General features: G+C 58.6%; 1 protein-coding gene across 1 annotated transcript in view; it reads right to left on the reverse strand.

Annotated features, from left to right (window-relative positions):
- Positions 1-10,367: 10,367 nt before the first annotated feature.
- MNX1 (motor neuron and pancreas homeobox 1) overlaps positions 10,368-14,570 on the reverse strand; it is a 4,851-nt gene continuing 648 nt past the window's right edge. Inside the window, exons 2-4 of the mRNA XM_029233090.1 lie at positions 14,303-14,570; positions 11,312-11,472; positions 10,368-10,730 (exon numbers count right to left, since the gene is read on the reverse strand). Of these exons, the coding sequence (XP_029088923.1) occupies positions 10,368-10,730; positions 11,312-11,472; positions 14,303-14,570 (792 nt within the window). The remainder of the gene's footprint in view (positions 10,731-11,311; positions 11,473-14,302) is intronic.

A 14,570-nucleotide genomic window follows, 5' to 3' on the forward strand; every position in this document is an offset into this window, starting at 1 on the left:
AAGGTAGCCGGAAGGATTTCTGAATTTCTGGTTTTAAATTTAGCAGAGAAATTTTTTTTTAATTTTTTTATTGGAGTAGATTTACAATACCGTGTTTTATGCGTACAGCACAGCGATTCAGTTATACATATACAGAGATTCAGATTCTTTTCCCTTATAGGTTATTACATAATACTGAGTATAGTTCCTCGTGCTATACAGTAGAGAACTTACATTTTTTGGTGCACTGGTTTTACTTTTCAAAGTGAGATGTTTGGCCTCTGACTCCTACCGCTGCTCTGCTGGCTCCCTCGCCCTCAGGCTCCTGCTGGGGGGAGAGGTGTCCTAGTCAGCAGCGTGTACTTGAGTCACATCTAGAGATGCTGGCGTCTGGAATGGGCAGCCTGGGGCGTCGGGGAGAGATGGCAAAGGTGGCGATGCTGGGGCAGGTCCCTGGAGCGTGTGTGTCCCACGGGCAGCCTTGGCCGCAGGGGAGCTGGGCCAGGAGGACGAGAGGAAGCAGGGTGTGACCCAGAGCCTTTGGTTCAAATGCCTGGGAGGAGAGCGGTACCTTTGCTGAAGTGGGAAAAACCAGCTTAATTTACTGGAGCCCTTTGATGTGCTCGTCTCTATACTGGATACAGTGGGAAATGCACAAAAGGACCAAAACACACTTAGAACAGGCAAATTCACAGAGCTGGAAAGTAGAGGGGAGGGGGAAGGGGGTTAGTGTTTAATGGGGACAGAGGTGATGCGACATTTGGGGAATAGATACAGGTGTTGGTACACAATGCTGTATGCATTTGGTGCGACTGAATTGTACACTTACAAATGGTTAAAGTGATAACTATTATGTGTTTTTTTGCCACACATACACACACACACACACAGAACCAAACAAATACCCAGGGCAGAGTTAGCTGTCCTCCAGTCATGCCCCATCCTCCCTCGGAATAGAACCCCAATTTTTAGCGAGGCCTGTGGACAAATGGAAATAAAGACTCACTTTCCAACCTCCGGCGAAGCTTAGCATGGCCGTGTTACGACTTCTCACCCGGGAGTTCCCTGGTGGCCCAGTGGCTAGGACTCAGCACTCTCACTGCCAGGGCCCAGGTTCAACCCCTGGTCGGGGAACTGAGATCCCACAAGCCACACAGCTCAGCCAAATTAACAAAAGAGAGAGAGACTTCTCGCCAGTGGGATGTGAGCAAAGGGGCCACACCTGAACCCCTGGGGAGGACACACACGCACCTGCCCTTGGTCGTGTTGGTCGGGATGTGGAGCCCAAGCCCCACCTTGAACCACAGAGGAAAAGCCACGAGATAAAGGGCCGTGGCCCCTGGGGGTCACGGGGCCACCAGACCAGCCGCTGGCAGCCCGGGTTTACAGGAGAGGAAATGAATTTCTGTCCGTGAAAGCCACTGTTCCTTTGGCTCTCCTGCCGCGTGCGGCCGGCCGGGTCCTCACTGATACAATAGCCTACACGGCCCTTGCACTGAAGCAGCTAACAGGCCAGCGGGCGCAGCCCACGGCGGTGAGAATTAAGACCCCACGGTTACCGACAGGCACGGCAGTCTGTGGACATCTCCAGGGCGCTGCTCCCTCCTGGGTACCCTCCTGGGCATCTTGCCTCCAACCGGCTCCAGCCTGAGGCCCCCGGCACGGGGAGCAGGGCTCTGCCGCTCTCTGCTTTCTGCCCAGGGCCTGGTACTGTGTTGGGCACAGCAGCCTTACTCAGCAAGTATCACTTAGATCAGGCAGCTGTGGGTCCAGGTAGCAGGTGGTAGCAGGAGCTCGCGGAGCTCTTTGTGCGGCCGTGGTTTGGAAGGTTGAGCTGCGCGCGTAGTACGTACTGGATCAGCTGGCTTTTCCTGTGTAAGCAGCCCCCCCAGACGCAGTGACCTGCGACAACAGCCGTCAGCTCATCTTTCTGTGGGCTGGCGATTCCGCTGGGACTCTGGGACTCTCTCGTGGCTGCGGTCAACCTGCGTGTCGCCCGCATCTACCCAGCTCGCCTGTGCCTCTCCAGCGCAGGAGGCGGACAGGCCGTTTTCAAGGCTCCAGGCGCACCCCACTTGCAAACGCCTCATGGCTCAAAAGGAGGCTGGGCTCCAGGGCTCCGGGCTGGCCAGAGAGGCAGGTTCACGGGAAGCTGATGGCTCTCGCGCTCTCTCTCCCTCTCTGTGTCTGTCTCTGTCTCTCTGTCTCTCTCTCCGTTCTGCAGGAGTCCCCAAGAGAAGTGATCATGCCGGTGTGGACACAGGGTGGCCCTGGGTCCATGTGCCTCCAGCAGGCAAGTCCAGGAGGGCAGCGAGTGGAGAGCGGGGACACCACGGGCCCTGTGTGGGAGGGGCTGACGTGGCGGAACCTCCTCTGGGGAGGCCCTCGGCCCTTCCCTCCTGCGCTGTGTGCTTCTCGACAGCCACCCTGCGAAACAGGGGCTGCCTTTCCCCACTTGACAGAGGACCGTGGGGCACAGAGAGGTCAAGTCACTTGCCCCACGCCTCCCAGTCAGTAAGTGCCAGGATCTCACCCATGCACTCTCACCCTGGCTCTTATTCCTGGGTTCCTGTGAGTCCCAAGGAGTCTTTACAAAGCCTTCCTCCCCACCCTCACACCCCTACCCACCACATCTCTTTCCCAGATTAGCCTGGAACTTCAACTTCGAGGACCCTCACTGGAGCGCGTGGACCCAGGGTGCCCCCTGTGCCTTGTGGGTGTGGAGACCAAGAGCTGCGAGGACGTTGGTTTGCTGAACTGTTCCCTGAGTCTGTATGTGGGGCCTGGCACACACTCAGCTGCCCAAGCTTCCTCTCTCCCTGGGAGACCGGGACTGACCCGGTCCCCCTTTTACAGACGGGGACACGGGCACACACTAGGTGAGGCGGGATGCAAGCCCACGCTCTGGGGTCCCTGCCCTTCTCCACAGCCCTCTGCTCTGGGCACAGAACATTGCGGGGGAGGTGACAGGCCTGGGAGAAGGGACGGGACTCAGGAAATGAGGAGGATGTGAGTCCGGTGGGAAGAACGGCCTGTGCAGGTGCGTGGAGACGGGATGCCCTGTGCGTGAAGGGAAGGCACCCAAGCCCCAGGCAGGTGCACAGGGCACCTGAAGTGCAGGAAGGCGGCGCGGCCCACTCCCAGCCCTCATGGCTCCGTGAGCTTCTGTGCCCAGGGTCGGATTCTCTAACACTGGCAGTGAACCTTTTATGTGAAAGCTTCGGTTTTCTCTTTTATTTTCCAGAGTGGTCTTAAATGCCTGAATTATGAAAATTAAGAAATCACTGTACACCTAAAACTAATACAATTATGTATTATAAGGTACTGACGTCATGCTTTATGGAAAGTGGAAAGAAAGAAAGGAAGGAAGAAAAAAAATCATACATGTAATCTATTTGTGTCCCCAAATTCCCACTTCCACCATGCACACGTGCATCTGTTTTCTGGAATATTTATTCTACCAACAGGTTTAGGAACACTGTGAATCAGGAAGTGAATATTTGATCACATGGACTCTACAGTTTTTGTGTTTTTTAAAAAATATATTTTTATTTTTGGCCTCATCGGGTCTTAGTTGAGACACGTGGGATCTTTTGTTGCGGTGCACGGGCGTCTCTCTAGTTGTGGTGCATGGGCTCTCTAGTTGTGGCTCTCGGGCTTAGTTGGCCCGTGGCATGTGGGATCTTAATTCTCTGGCCGGGGATTGAACCTACGTCCCCTGCATTGGCAGACAGATTCTTAACCCCTGGACCACAAGGGAAGTCCCCTCTACAGTTCTTAGAGGTCTCTAATTCTTATCCTCCAACCCCTTTAAAGGCAGGCAGCTACAACCCGATTTCTCACATTCCCATCATGCACCAGAAGGTCAAAGTCCTGCATCCCAGGTGATGCTGAGAATGACGGGCCGTCCAGTGGGGGACTGTGTTCAGGCTGTAGACTTCTTTCCTCCTTCACTCTTACTTTACCTGACACCTAACCTCATGGATTCACGCACGTTTTACACTAGGTAAGGCACATATATAGTGTCTGTTAGTCTTGTCTTTATCTTCCCACTACTGTGTAACTCCAGGAGGATGGAGATTTTTGTCTGTTTTATTCATGCATGCACCCTGGTGCTCAGAACCGTCTCCAGCAGAGAGCAGCTATTCTAAAACAGCTGGCTGAATGAATGCATGGTGGATGGATTTTCTGAGTTGACTACTATCTCTTTCATGGGTGAAAAGGCTGCAGTGTCACACAGGTGCCTGATCCAAGGGCACGTGGGTGGGAATCTGATGACACCCCCCTCCACGCACCTGGGAATAAATAATCACCAGGATGGATGGAGCAGGGTGGTGAAAGGTAATAAGCCTGGTTGCAGACCCACGGGGGGAAAGAAACAGACACAACTTACATTCCCTTTACAGATTTATCTATTTAAAAAATCAACGGCAAGCTTCACAGAGTTGGTGTCTCTGTTTTAAGAACCTTAGGCGTGCGCGTCTCCTTAGAAGGACCGGCCCCAGAGGGACACCTGGCCTGTCCCCTAGGACGGACAAGGGAAAGCGGGCCATTCTCTCCTCGCAAGCCCCTGAGCCAGGACGACCCTAACTCTTCCTGTTTATCCTTTTTCAAGATGCTGTTTCAGCACAGAAGAAAACATGCTTGGAAGCAAGGCTGTTAATGGAGAGGTGACCCCATACGAAAACCACCAGCCTTGTAACAGAACCGGATCATCTCGGAGCACAAACCACCGCGAACCGAGCCGCCTTCACCTCCTGCCCCCGGAATCCCCGTGGGGCATTCCGGGCGCGCCTTCCCGAGGCCCGGGCCGAGAGGCAGGGACGCCCCCGGGCGGCAGCGGCGCTGCGACGGGGCCGCGGCGACCCCTCGGGCTGGCGGGCGGCCCTCCCCCGCGCCCCCGGCCTGACCCCGCGCCCCGCCCCGCCCCGCCCGCCGGCCGCGATAAGGCGGCGGCCCTTTGTTCCTCCCCCAGCTGGGTAAACCGCGCCGCCGCCCCTCGCCGCGGCCGCTGGCCGGGGGGCACCTTTGTCCCGCCCAGCGCCGCGGACAATGGCCCGGGGAGCCGCACATTGTCCGGCACCTTGTGTACACTCGGGGCGGCCAGGTGCGCGGCCGCGGAATGCAGGGTCGGCGCGGGGCCGGCGGGTGGGGGGAGCGCGGGAGACCCCTCCCCACGCCCCACTCCGCCCGCCTCCGGACCCCGCCTTCTCGCCAGGGTCCCCCCCCACCCCCCCGGCTCGGGGTGCGGGAAGGGAGGGGGCCGGGCCGCGAACCCTGGATGGGTGACCCGCCAGCCCGGGACCCGCTCGGCCGGACCCCGGCCCAGACCCGGAGACCGGGCGCGGGACGTGTGTGCGTGTGCGTGTGTGCGTGTGTGTGCCTGCGTGCTCGCGCGCGCGCGCGTGTGTGTGTGTGTGTGCCTGCCTGTGTGTGCTGGGCACGGCGGCGGGGGTCTGGTTCTCGTTGGCGTCCAGTTTGGGACACACCTGGCACGTCGTAAAGTGATTTACGAAGTGAAAGTGTTAAATGAGGCCAACAGCTGGAGCCCCGACCCGGCTTTATGAGTTTTATTAGGTGCCCTATTATGGAAAATAAACTTTAATCCGACCATAAAAACCAAATCTGAAAAACATATTTGCCTTGTAGTCTGGAACACTGCAGCGTTCTCGGTTGAGTCACTCCTCCAAAGGGATTAGTTTTATTGAGGGAGACACAGGGCACCGCAGGACTTTGATACGGGGTGGGGGGCGCCCACGTCCTGCGGGAACCCCCCCGCAGGCCCCTCCCCGCGGCGCCCGCCACCCCCGGAGCGCGGTCCCGGCCTGGGGTCTGGCGGGGGCGTGGGAGGGCAGGGCAGGCCGCAGGGGTCAGTTAACCCGCAGACCTGGAGGTGCTCGTCGAGCCAGCCCGGAGCGGGCCGGGCTCCCCACACCGCGAGGGGCGGCAGCGTCTCACCCGCAAACTCCGCGCCCGCTCAGGTCCGCGGCGGCCTGGGGGCCAGATGCTCCCTTCCTAAGCCTTCTCCGGGATTTGGATGTTCTACAGCAAGTCTGCCCTTTCAGCAGGAGGGAGGGAGAGAGGGGGGAGGGAAGGGGGGAGGGAAGAAGCGGAGGAGGGGGCGGGAGGGAGGAATGGAGGGAGGAAGGTAAGAAGGCGTGTCCCCGTTTTAATCACCTTAGCCATGTTAAGTGGCCAGTACAGTAGCGTTAACTGTATACATATTGTTGGGCAAGAGCTCTCTAGAATTTTTTCATCTTGCAAAACTGAAACTCCCTCCCCATTAAACATCTCCCCTTTTCCCCCTCCTCCCAGACCCTGGCAACCTCCCTTCTATGTGCTGCCTCTAAGAATTTGACTATTTTAGATGCCACATACCTAAGTAGAATTATGCAGCATTTGTCTTTTTGTGACTTGCTTATTTCACTGATCATTATGTCCTCAAGGCTTAGCCCTGTTGTAGCAGGTGTCAGAATTTCCTTCTTTTTAAAGGCTGAATACTATTCCACTGTTTGCACGTATGTATCCCATCCTGGCTTATTGTGAATCATGCTGCAATGAGCATGGCTGTGCAAATATCTCTTCCAGCTCCTTTTCAGTTCTTTTGGATATACACCCGGAAGTAGGGTCGCTGGGTCATATGGTAATTCTGTTTTTGTTGTTTGTTTGTTTTGAGGACCCTCCATACTATTTTCCAGTCCTACCAACAGTGCACAAGGGTTCCAATTTCACCACATCCTCACCCACACTTTTTATCTTCTGTTTTGTTTTTGTTTTCGTAACAGCTGTCCTAATAGGTGGGAGGTGCTAGCTCATTGTGGTTGTGATTTGCATCTGCCTAATGGTTAGTGATGCTAAGGATCTTTTCATGTGCTTGTGGACCATTTGTACGTCTTCTCCAGAGAAATGTCTATTCAATTCCTTTGCCTATTTTTAACTGGATGGATTGTTGTTGTTGTTGAATTGTAGTTCTTCATATATTTTGGATATGAATCCCTTATATCAGATATTTGAGTTGCAAATACTTTCTCCCTTCCCAGGTAGCCTTTCATTGTGTTGATTGTTCCCTTTGCTGCGCAGGAGTTTTAAATGTTGACATAATCCCATTTGCCTGTTTTTGCTTTTGCTGTCATAGAAAGTCTTTCCCGCGGATCTTTCCAAGCTGACTTCCGCCTGGATACAGGGTGCAGGAAGGCCAACCGCGAAAGGAACAGGCCCATTTCGTCTACGTTCTAGGCGTTTCTGCACTCTTCAGACTCCAAGCCTTAAGGCGTCTGGTCAGGGCCCTCGGACCCTGGGCCAGAGCTCTGCGAGGGCTGGACAGGTGATCCCTGGACTGTGGCCTGGAGGGCACCGATAGATTGGTCTCTTCCTCACAGGAAGGTCTTTAACCACATTTTCTTCGCACACGCTGGAGACCCTGGCACACGACGAGGTACCCTTTCTGAGAACGGAGGACTCCCCCATTAAGGTGAAGAGAACCCGCGCCGAGGGTGGCTCCCGGGGTGGGCAGGGGGCCGGGCGGCGTTCCCAGAGGGCCGGGTCCGCTTTGGGCGCGGCCCTCGCTTTGGGGTCTGGGTGTCCCGGCGCCGCCGGGTCGGCAGGGCGCACCCCGCCGGGTGGAGAGCGGGGAGACCGCCGGGCACTGGGGCTTCACCGCCGGAGGCCCGCGCCGCTGCCCGAGGGCCAAGCCTGGGCTGGTCTGGAAACAGTGCTTCGTCCCCCTCAGGGCTGGGCTGCGTGGGCCTGGCTCCGGGTCCTGGGAACCCGGTCCTCGAGGCGGCAGAGCTCCCTCCCCGCCGCGCGGGGGCCGCGGGTGGGCGGGCGGGGCGGGGCTGGCGGCCGCTCATTATGCGGAATGAATTGTTCGCTGGGCCCGGAGTGGGTGAGGATGAGCCGGTGATTATATTTAAATTTGCTATAATTGATTTGGGGAAAAGCTACTGTGACAAGAACGAATTGATCATTAAATTTATTAGCGAGATAAATTCCGTCGCGCTTAAGCCGCTGGCTGGAGACGCCCAGGCCGCGGGCGGGTCCCGCCTTCCCGGCCGCCAAGCCCCCGCGCCAAACCCGGGGTCGCTCTGCTGGAGGACGGGGCCGGGGGTCACAATCATTCTATCTTCCTTTAGTGCGCCTCTGCCCCTTGTCGCCGAGGGAGCGAACGATTCCCGGGTTCAGGAGGGTCTGCACCTTGGGGTGGAGGGACGGACCCTCCGCCGAGGCCGGCGGCGCCCCAGCTTCCAGGTCGGACGCTACACCCCCTCCCCGGCCGCCGCCGGTCCCCGGGGGGCCCAGTATTGAGGTAGGGGCGCTGACGCTGGGCCAGCCGAGCAGGGGGGCGGCGGGGAATAACCCCCAGATGTGGAGCCAGCCGGGGCAGAGATGGCTTCAGGCTGAACTTCCCCAATGTGGTAGAAATTAAAACGAGATACACACGGATTGCAGATTTTTTTCAACCCCCAAAGGCATCTGTCTTTCTCCTCTCCCCCTCCCCATCCCCTCTCTCTAATTTTCCCACCCCTTTCCTCGGGCTCTCGGGCTCTCCCACCAGTTGCAAACCAGGTCCGCGTCCCCCCAAAGCACCTTTGGACCCGGAGGCGGCCAGGCCCGCGCCCTGCCGCCCGCCCGACAGCAGCTCCTGCCCAGGCTCCCAGCAGCGCCGCGCCCCCGGGCTTGGCTGAGGTTGGATTTTATGGAAGGAGCCCGGGGTGATAATGAGCTGCCAGAGAGGATATTAATCTCACCCTGGCCCTGAAGTCGAGGAGTGGCCCCGCTCGCCTGCGCGGTAATCACCCAAATGAAACTCCAGGCCCATCTGAACTCATTTATCAGCTGGGAGGAGGGGGAGACGAGGGGGCGAGAGAAGGGGGTAGGGGGAGAGAAGGGGGAGGGGAGAGGGGGGAGGGGAGGGGAGGGGGAGGGGCGCACCCCGGCCCAGTTGCTGGTGAGAAAGAGTGAAAAACAGAAGGAAGGAGGAAGCCACGAGGGAAGGAGGAAGAAGCAGTGTCCCTGGCTCACCTGTTTCCTCCAGGCCCAGGAGAGGCCCGCGCGTCAGCGGTGGGGGAAGGGGAGCCGCGCGGAGGGCGAGCCCGGCATGCGTGCGGCACAGGGTGAAGGCCCTGCTCGGCCCGGGTGATGGATGGCGCGCGCTGCCGAGCTTTATTAACCCACAGCCATCGCGGCCCGGCTGGAGCGCTCCAGTCGCCCAGTGCTGTCCTCGCGGACGTTTGCCCAGATCCAGGAAAACCAGTCCTGGCCGGCCCGAGAAGGTTTTTCGGGAGAGACGCCAGGGCCGACGAGAAAGAGAAGCGCCGCGCTACGCGAGGCAATGCGGAAAAGGCGCGCGAGCAGCGCCCCGGGCCGCACGGACCCCAGAGACCAGTGAAGTCTGGTGGTTTGGAGCTTGTTTTCTGAAACATTCAAATAGTGTGTTTCCGCTTCTGGAGCGCCGGCGAAGCAAGAAGATCCTCAGAGAAAGAGGAAAATAAGTACATGGCGTCCAAAGTTACTCCTTGGAGATCCTCGCATCCGGGACTGATGTGAGCCGGCACGCGGACGCGCGCTGACACCTGGCCTCGGGTATTTTTACCGACACTTCGTACCTGCGACTCCCCAGCAGCCGGAATCAAGTTCCTCACCGGCCTCGGGGCCCAGCGAGGTGGCGGTCCGGACACCCATTCGCGATTCTGATTTTCACCTTCTGCTGTCAGTTGAGGAATACAGCCCATCATTTCAACGACAAAAATAGTAAACCCCGCTTTCACAACTCCCCTCAAAAGATTTGCGCTCTCACCCAGTAAAAAAACCAATTTATTTTACATTCCATCGTGGGCGATGGGAGAAGCTAAATGATAATTTAGCATGCGTAAGTAGACATTTCTTTATATATATATTTATAAATACAATATACAAAAATAAAGACAATACAGTTTTGGGACTTCCAGCAGTTTGGACGCTCATGGCATAAATCCCTCCCCCTCCCCCCAAGATACATAAGCACAAAACATTTTTTCTTTTCTGAGCACTCAGAAGAACGGCGTGTCCAGAGGTTTCAAGTCTCGGAGGTGGTTTAACACTGTAGGTTTCCGCCTTCTCCACTCGGCAGGAGGGGAACCGGGAGCCTCCCCTGATGAGCGCTCAGTTCTTCTCGGAAACACCTCCCACCAGCGCAAACCAAATTAAACGAAAAAGAACCAGAGATCAAGCTTGAACCTGCTGGGCCTCCCTCTTTCCGTCCCTTGAAGAGCAGACGGCTGCTGGGGCCCACAAGGGCAGCAGCCCCCAGGGCCGGGCCGCCTCCGCTCGCGGGCCTGGGGGGCGGCCCTGGGGGGCATGGGAGGGGTCGCAGCATCCAGGCCGACCGCCACCCGCCGGCCGCGGGGCTCCTACTGGGGCGGGGGCTGGTGGCCGGGCCCGCCGGACCGCGGGGCAGGCGAGTCGGCCCCGGAGGAGCAGTCAGAGGAGGCGGCGTGCGTGCTAGCGCCGTTGCTGTAGGGGAAATGGTCCTCGTCGTCGTCGTCGTCCTCCTCCTCGGGGTCACTGTCCCTTAAGTCCCGCAGGCGGCGTCCGCTGCCCTTGTCCCCGGGCGCCGGCGGCCCCAGCAGCTCCTCGTCGCCCTGGTCCCCGGCGCCGCCGCCTTTGCCCGCGCCCGCGCCGCCCTTCTGCTTCTCGGCCTCCTGCGCTGCCTGCTCTTTGGCCTTTTTGCTGCGCTTCCACTTCATCCGCCGGTTCTGGAACCAGATCTTCACCTGCGGGCACAAGCGGCGTGAGAAACCTGCCACCTCCGTCCCCGCCGAGTCCCCGGGCTCCTGCACCCGCACCCGCCGTGCGCGCGCCTCCATCACCAGGCCCGGGCGTGGGGCTCCCCACTGGAAGACTCGGAAGCTCCAGGGGGACGGCGCTCCCCACCCTGTGCGTCCGCAAAGACCGGCTGGGGGCTCTGAGGAAGCTCAGACGAAGACCCCTACCTCCCACCCCAGCACCGAGGTGTGCGAAGGGCCAGGGCTGCTGGGGTACCTGTCTGTAAATCTCAAGATGTTCCCTCCTCTCTTTCTCGAGTGAAATCTCTCTCATGTGGCCTGGGGACCACCTGCTTCAGAATGGGGGGGGGTGCAAATTCCTGGGCCCAACAGAACCAGCTGAATCAGACCTCTGGGTGCCAGTATAGGAACCCTGGGGGCAGATGGGAACTCTGGCTGGGATGTTAATCCACACCCTAAAGGTCAAATGGACACAGCTCCAGGTGCCCAGGAAGGCCGAGGATCAAGAGAGCAGAGGCGGCAGTGGCCCTGGGAGGCCAGAACGCGCTGAGGGCGGCGCGGCGGCGCACCTGGGTCTCGGTGAGCATCAGGGAGGTGGCCACCTCGAAGCGCTTGGGCCGCGACAGGTACTTGTTCAGCTTGAACTGATGCTCCAGCTCGAGCAGCTGCTGGCTGGTGAAGGCGGTGCGTGGCCGGCGGCACTTCCCCAGGAGGCTGGACTGCGCCTGGGCTGGGGTGGGAGAGGCTTGTGAGCCCAGGTCAGTCCATGGGTCGCTGCTCTTTCTTTAGTGTCAGCGTCCCCTCCCCAAGGAAGCCCTGGAGCCCAGGACCCCTCGGCCAGGTGGGCCCAGATGGTTTGGGTTTAGAGGGACCAAGTCTTTTCTTCCCAGGCGGGTCCCGGGTGTCCTGATTAAAGAGAGCCTATCACCCAGGCACGTCCTCTCCACCTGGGTGGGCGTTAGTAGAAAGCAGGTGGACAGAAAGGCAAGTAGCAGAGGCCCAGGGACCCCCTCCTCCCCACTCCTCCCGGCGCCTTCCCCAACTCAGGCCCAATCCACACAGGCCACCGGAATCACTTCCTACTTCTTCCTGCCCAGCGAAGAAGTGGTGCAGGATTCCCACCACCACCTCCTGAGGTACAAAAGGAATAGGAGAAAAGGGGAAAAGCTGAGGAAGGAAGGAAGGAAGGAAGGGAAGAAAAGGACCAAATTCTTGTCCTAAATATGCGTATTCATCAGAGACTCTCCCGCATGTAAAATGTTTTACTGACAACGCCAGCCCAGGGTCCAGAGGGGCAGAGCCTTGGGAGATTGGAAGCCTTTCAGGACAATTCTCATTACGCAAATTAAAGGCCTAGGCACAGGGGGATCCGGCTTTCTACGTGTTCAAGGAGGTCTCTTGGCTTTATTTACATAATTTCACACGGTTACATCACAGAGAATTTTATGACCTCAAAGCGAGACTTCCCTTGATTTCCCAGGAGCCTGACAAGTGTTAGACAATAAAAGAAAGGAAAGGAAAGAAAAGAGGCCAGCCCCGGGCAGGACGAGCTCAGGCTCCCATGGGATGGGCAATTTGCTTTATGGGAAGGCCCACGCCCCCCGCTTTAGTTAAACAAGGCCCCGAATTCCCAACTTGACAATACATTAGAACTTTAATTAAAACACTGGCTCTGAAGGGACCATTTGGGAAATGCCATCTGATGGCTGAGACACCAATTAAAGGAAACCAAACAGGTTTCCAGCGATCAGAGGAGCCCATTCTGGCATGGTCACCTGTTACTGCCCTTCAGGATTCGGTGTTCAGATTCTTTTTCTGAACTTAAAGCTGGCTGGGTTTTAATTAGCTCACTCTGGGTCGAGATTAGGAATAAGAGATGGACTAAGTGTGTTGGCAAAGGGATGTGGCTTTAGTCGGTTTTCTGGGCAATCCTGGGCTCCACGCAGGCCAGGGAAAACAGCCGGGTGGCCAGGGAACCCAGAGCCCAGGGGAGGCCTGTGTGGAGATCACCACTGCCTGCCCCCCCCCCATCGGTGGGAGACTAAGCCTGCCAGGCTCTGGGAGATGCAGGTCACAATAAAAGATGCGTGGGGTGGCATTCCATCAGAAGGGCTTTGCTGGGCTCTGAGGCCAGGCCTGGAAGGGTGCCTTGGGTTTGGCTGACCCCAGATCAGGAGCTCAGATATGCCTGAAGCCACAGAAGTGAGAGCAAGCTTGCCCTCTTCTTTGCCTGGGGTCGGGAGGGGTGACTCCAACGGAAGGGATGGGTGGCCATTAGGGCCTTCTGGGAGCTGAGCCGGGAGCAGCCTGGGGTGGCCGCGGGCAGACAGCGCACATGCTGGGATTTTCTCATCCGGCTGTGACTTCTCCAGCCTCCTGGGATCCTGGCTTTTCTCTGTTTAGTCACGACCGTAGCTTCTAGAGGAATCTGAATTCTGGCAAGTGTTTATTTCTGTTTTCTTTTTTGCTTTTTTTCCCTTCCCGTGCCTGCGTCTCCCCAGTCTAAACAAATCCATTCAGACGGAAACAATCGGGTCTCTTTGTTTGGGTGTTTGGCGGCTGAAATCGTTAAGCCTCAAGCATCTTCCTCTGAGCGGTGCCCGGGTGGAGCGAGCGGACCTGAGATCCAGAATCTTTGGAACTCCACTCCCGCGCGCCCGCCCGCCCGCGCGCGCCAGGAAAGCCCGAGAGAGAGAGGTTCAGGCCTCGGCCAGGTGTCCCGCCTGGGTGGCGAGCACGCCGCCCACAACTGGGCGGCTCTCGGGTTGGAGATGGCCAGCCCTCCCGCGTTGCGGTCTTGGGGAGGGGTGCGCGCTGTGCTAGGCGCCCTGAATTCGGAGGCGGGCACCTGCTGCTTAGAGCCCCTGAAGGAGGGCGCATCTCTCGGCCTTCCGGAGCGTGCCATCTCTCTATTCAAGTCAGGCCACCCGCCTCCTGGGCATCGCACCCCGGACCCAGCGCCCTTCCAGAGGCGGGCAGAGCCCCGCAAAGGGCCAGGAGGTCGCCCGGGGCCCCTGCCTTACGTCCCTGGGCCACTTGAAGCTCATTTCTCCTTCGCTAACTCTGGGAGCGCTCCCTTTCCTGGGAGGGACCGGGGGTCTCTCCAGAACCCAGAATGCGGGACCGAAGTCACGTCCGTTTCCCTGAGGATAAACCCCTGGTTTCGGTGGCCCCCGATTCCCAGGCACACCTGACTCCAGGGCGCTCGTCGGCTCGCCTTCCCCCACCACTTCCTTCTCCTCTAGCCTGCCGGTTAATCATTAGGTTTTAGTCTCACACCTTCAGCTGCCCCTTCCCATTAAGAGAGGAAGCGAAGCAAGGTCCGCGCGTGGGCATTTTAATCATTCGCTAACAATCCCACATCGCACAGCCCGCGCGAGTCCTCCGAGGCCCCGGGCAGAGCCGAGGCGGCCTCGCGGCGCTCCCACAGCTCGCTCGGAGCAGAGAACCAGCAGAAGGAGGTGCCAGGTGGAGGAGGACGCACGAGAGAACCTTCTGCCAGCACTCCCCTCCCCCGTTTCCTCCTCCCTCCGCAGGCTCGGGGGCTGCGCAGTACTCACAGTTAAAGTCCGGCATCTTGGGCAGGATCATGCCCGCGGTGGACGCCCGCAGCCACTGGTCCAACTGAAAGGTGCCGGCGCCCAGCTTGATGGGGTCGGCGGGGTGCGCGGGGTGCGCGCCTTGCACCTGCGGGTACGAGTAGGAGAGCGCCGGGTGCTGCCCGGCCAGCGCGGCCGCCGCCGCCGCCGCCGAGTAGCCGTAGACCGGGTGGCCGTAGAGCGCCGCCTGCGCCGGGAGGCCCGCGCCGCCCTGCGCGCCCCCCGGGTG

The sequence above is a fragment of the Monodon monoceros genome, unplaced genomic scaffold (assembly GCF_005190385.1).
Source record: "Monodon monoceros isolate NGI ecotype Baffin Bay Population unplaced genomic scaffold, NGI_Narwhal_1 Super_Scaffold_2, whole genome shotgun sequence".
Lineage (NCBI taxonomy): Eukaryota > Metazoa > Chordata > Mammalia > Artiodactyla > Monodontidae > Monodon > Monodon monoceros.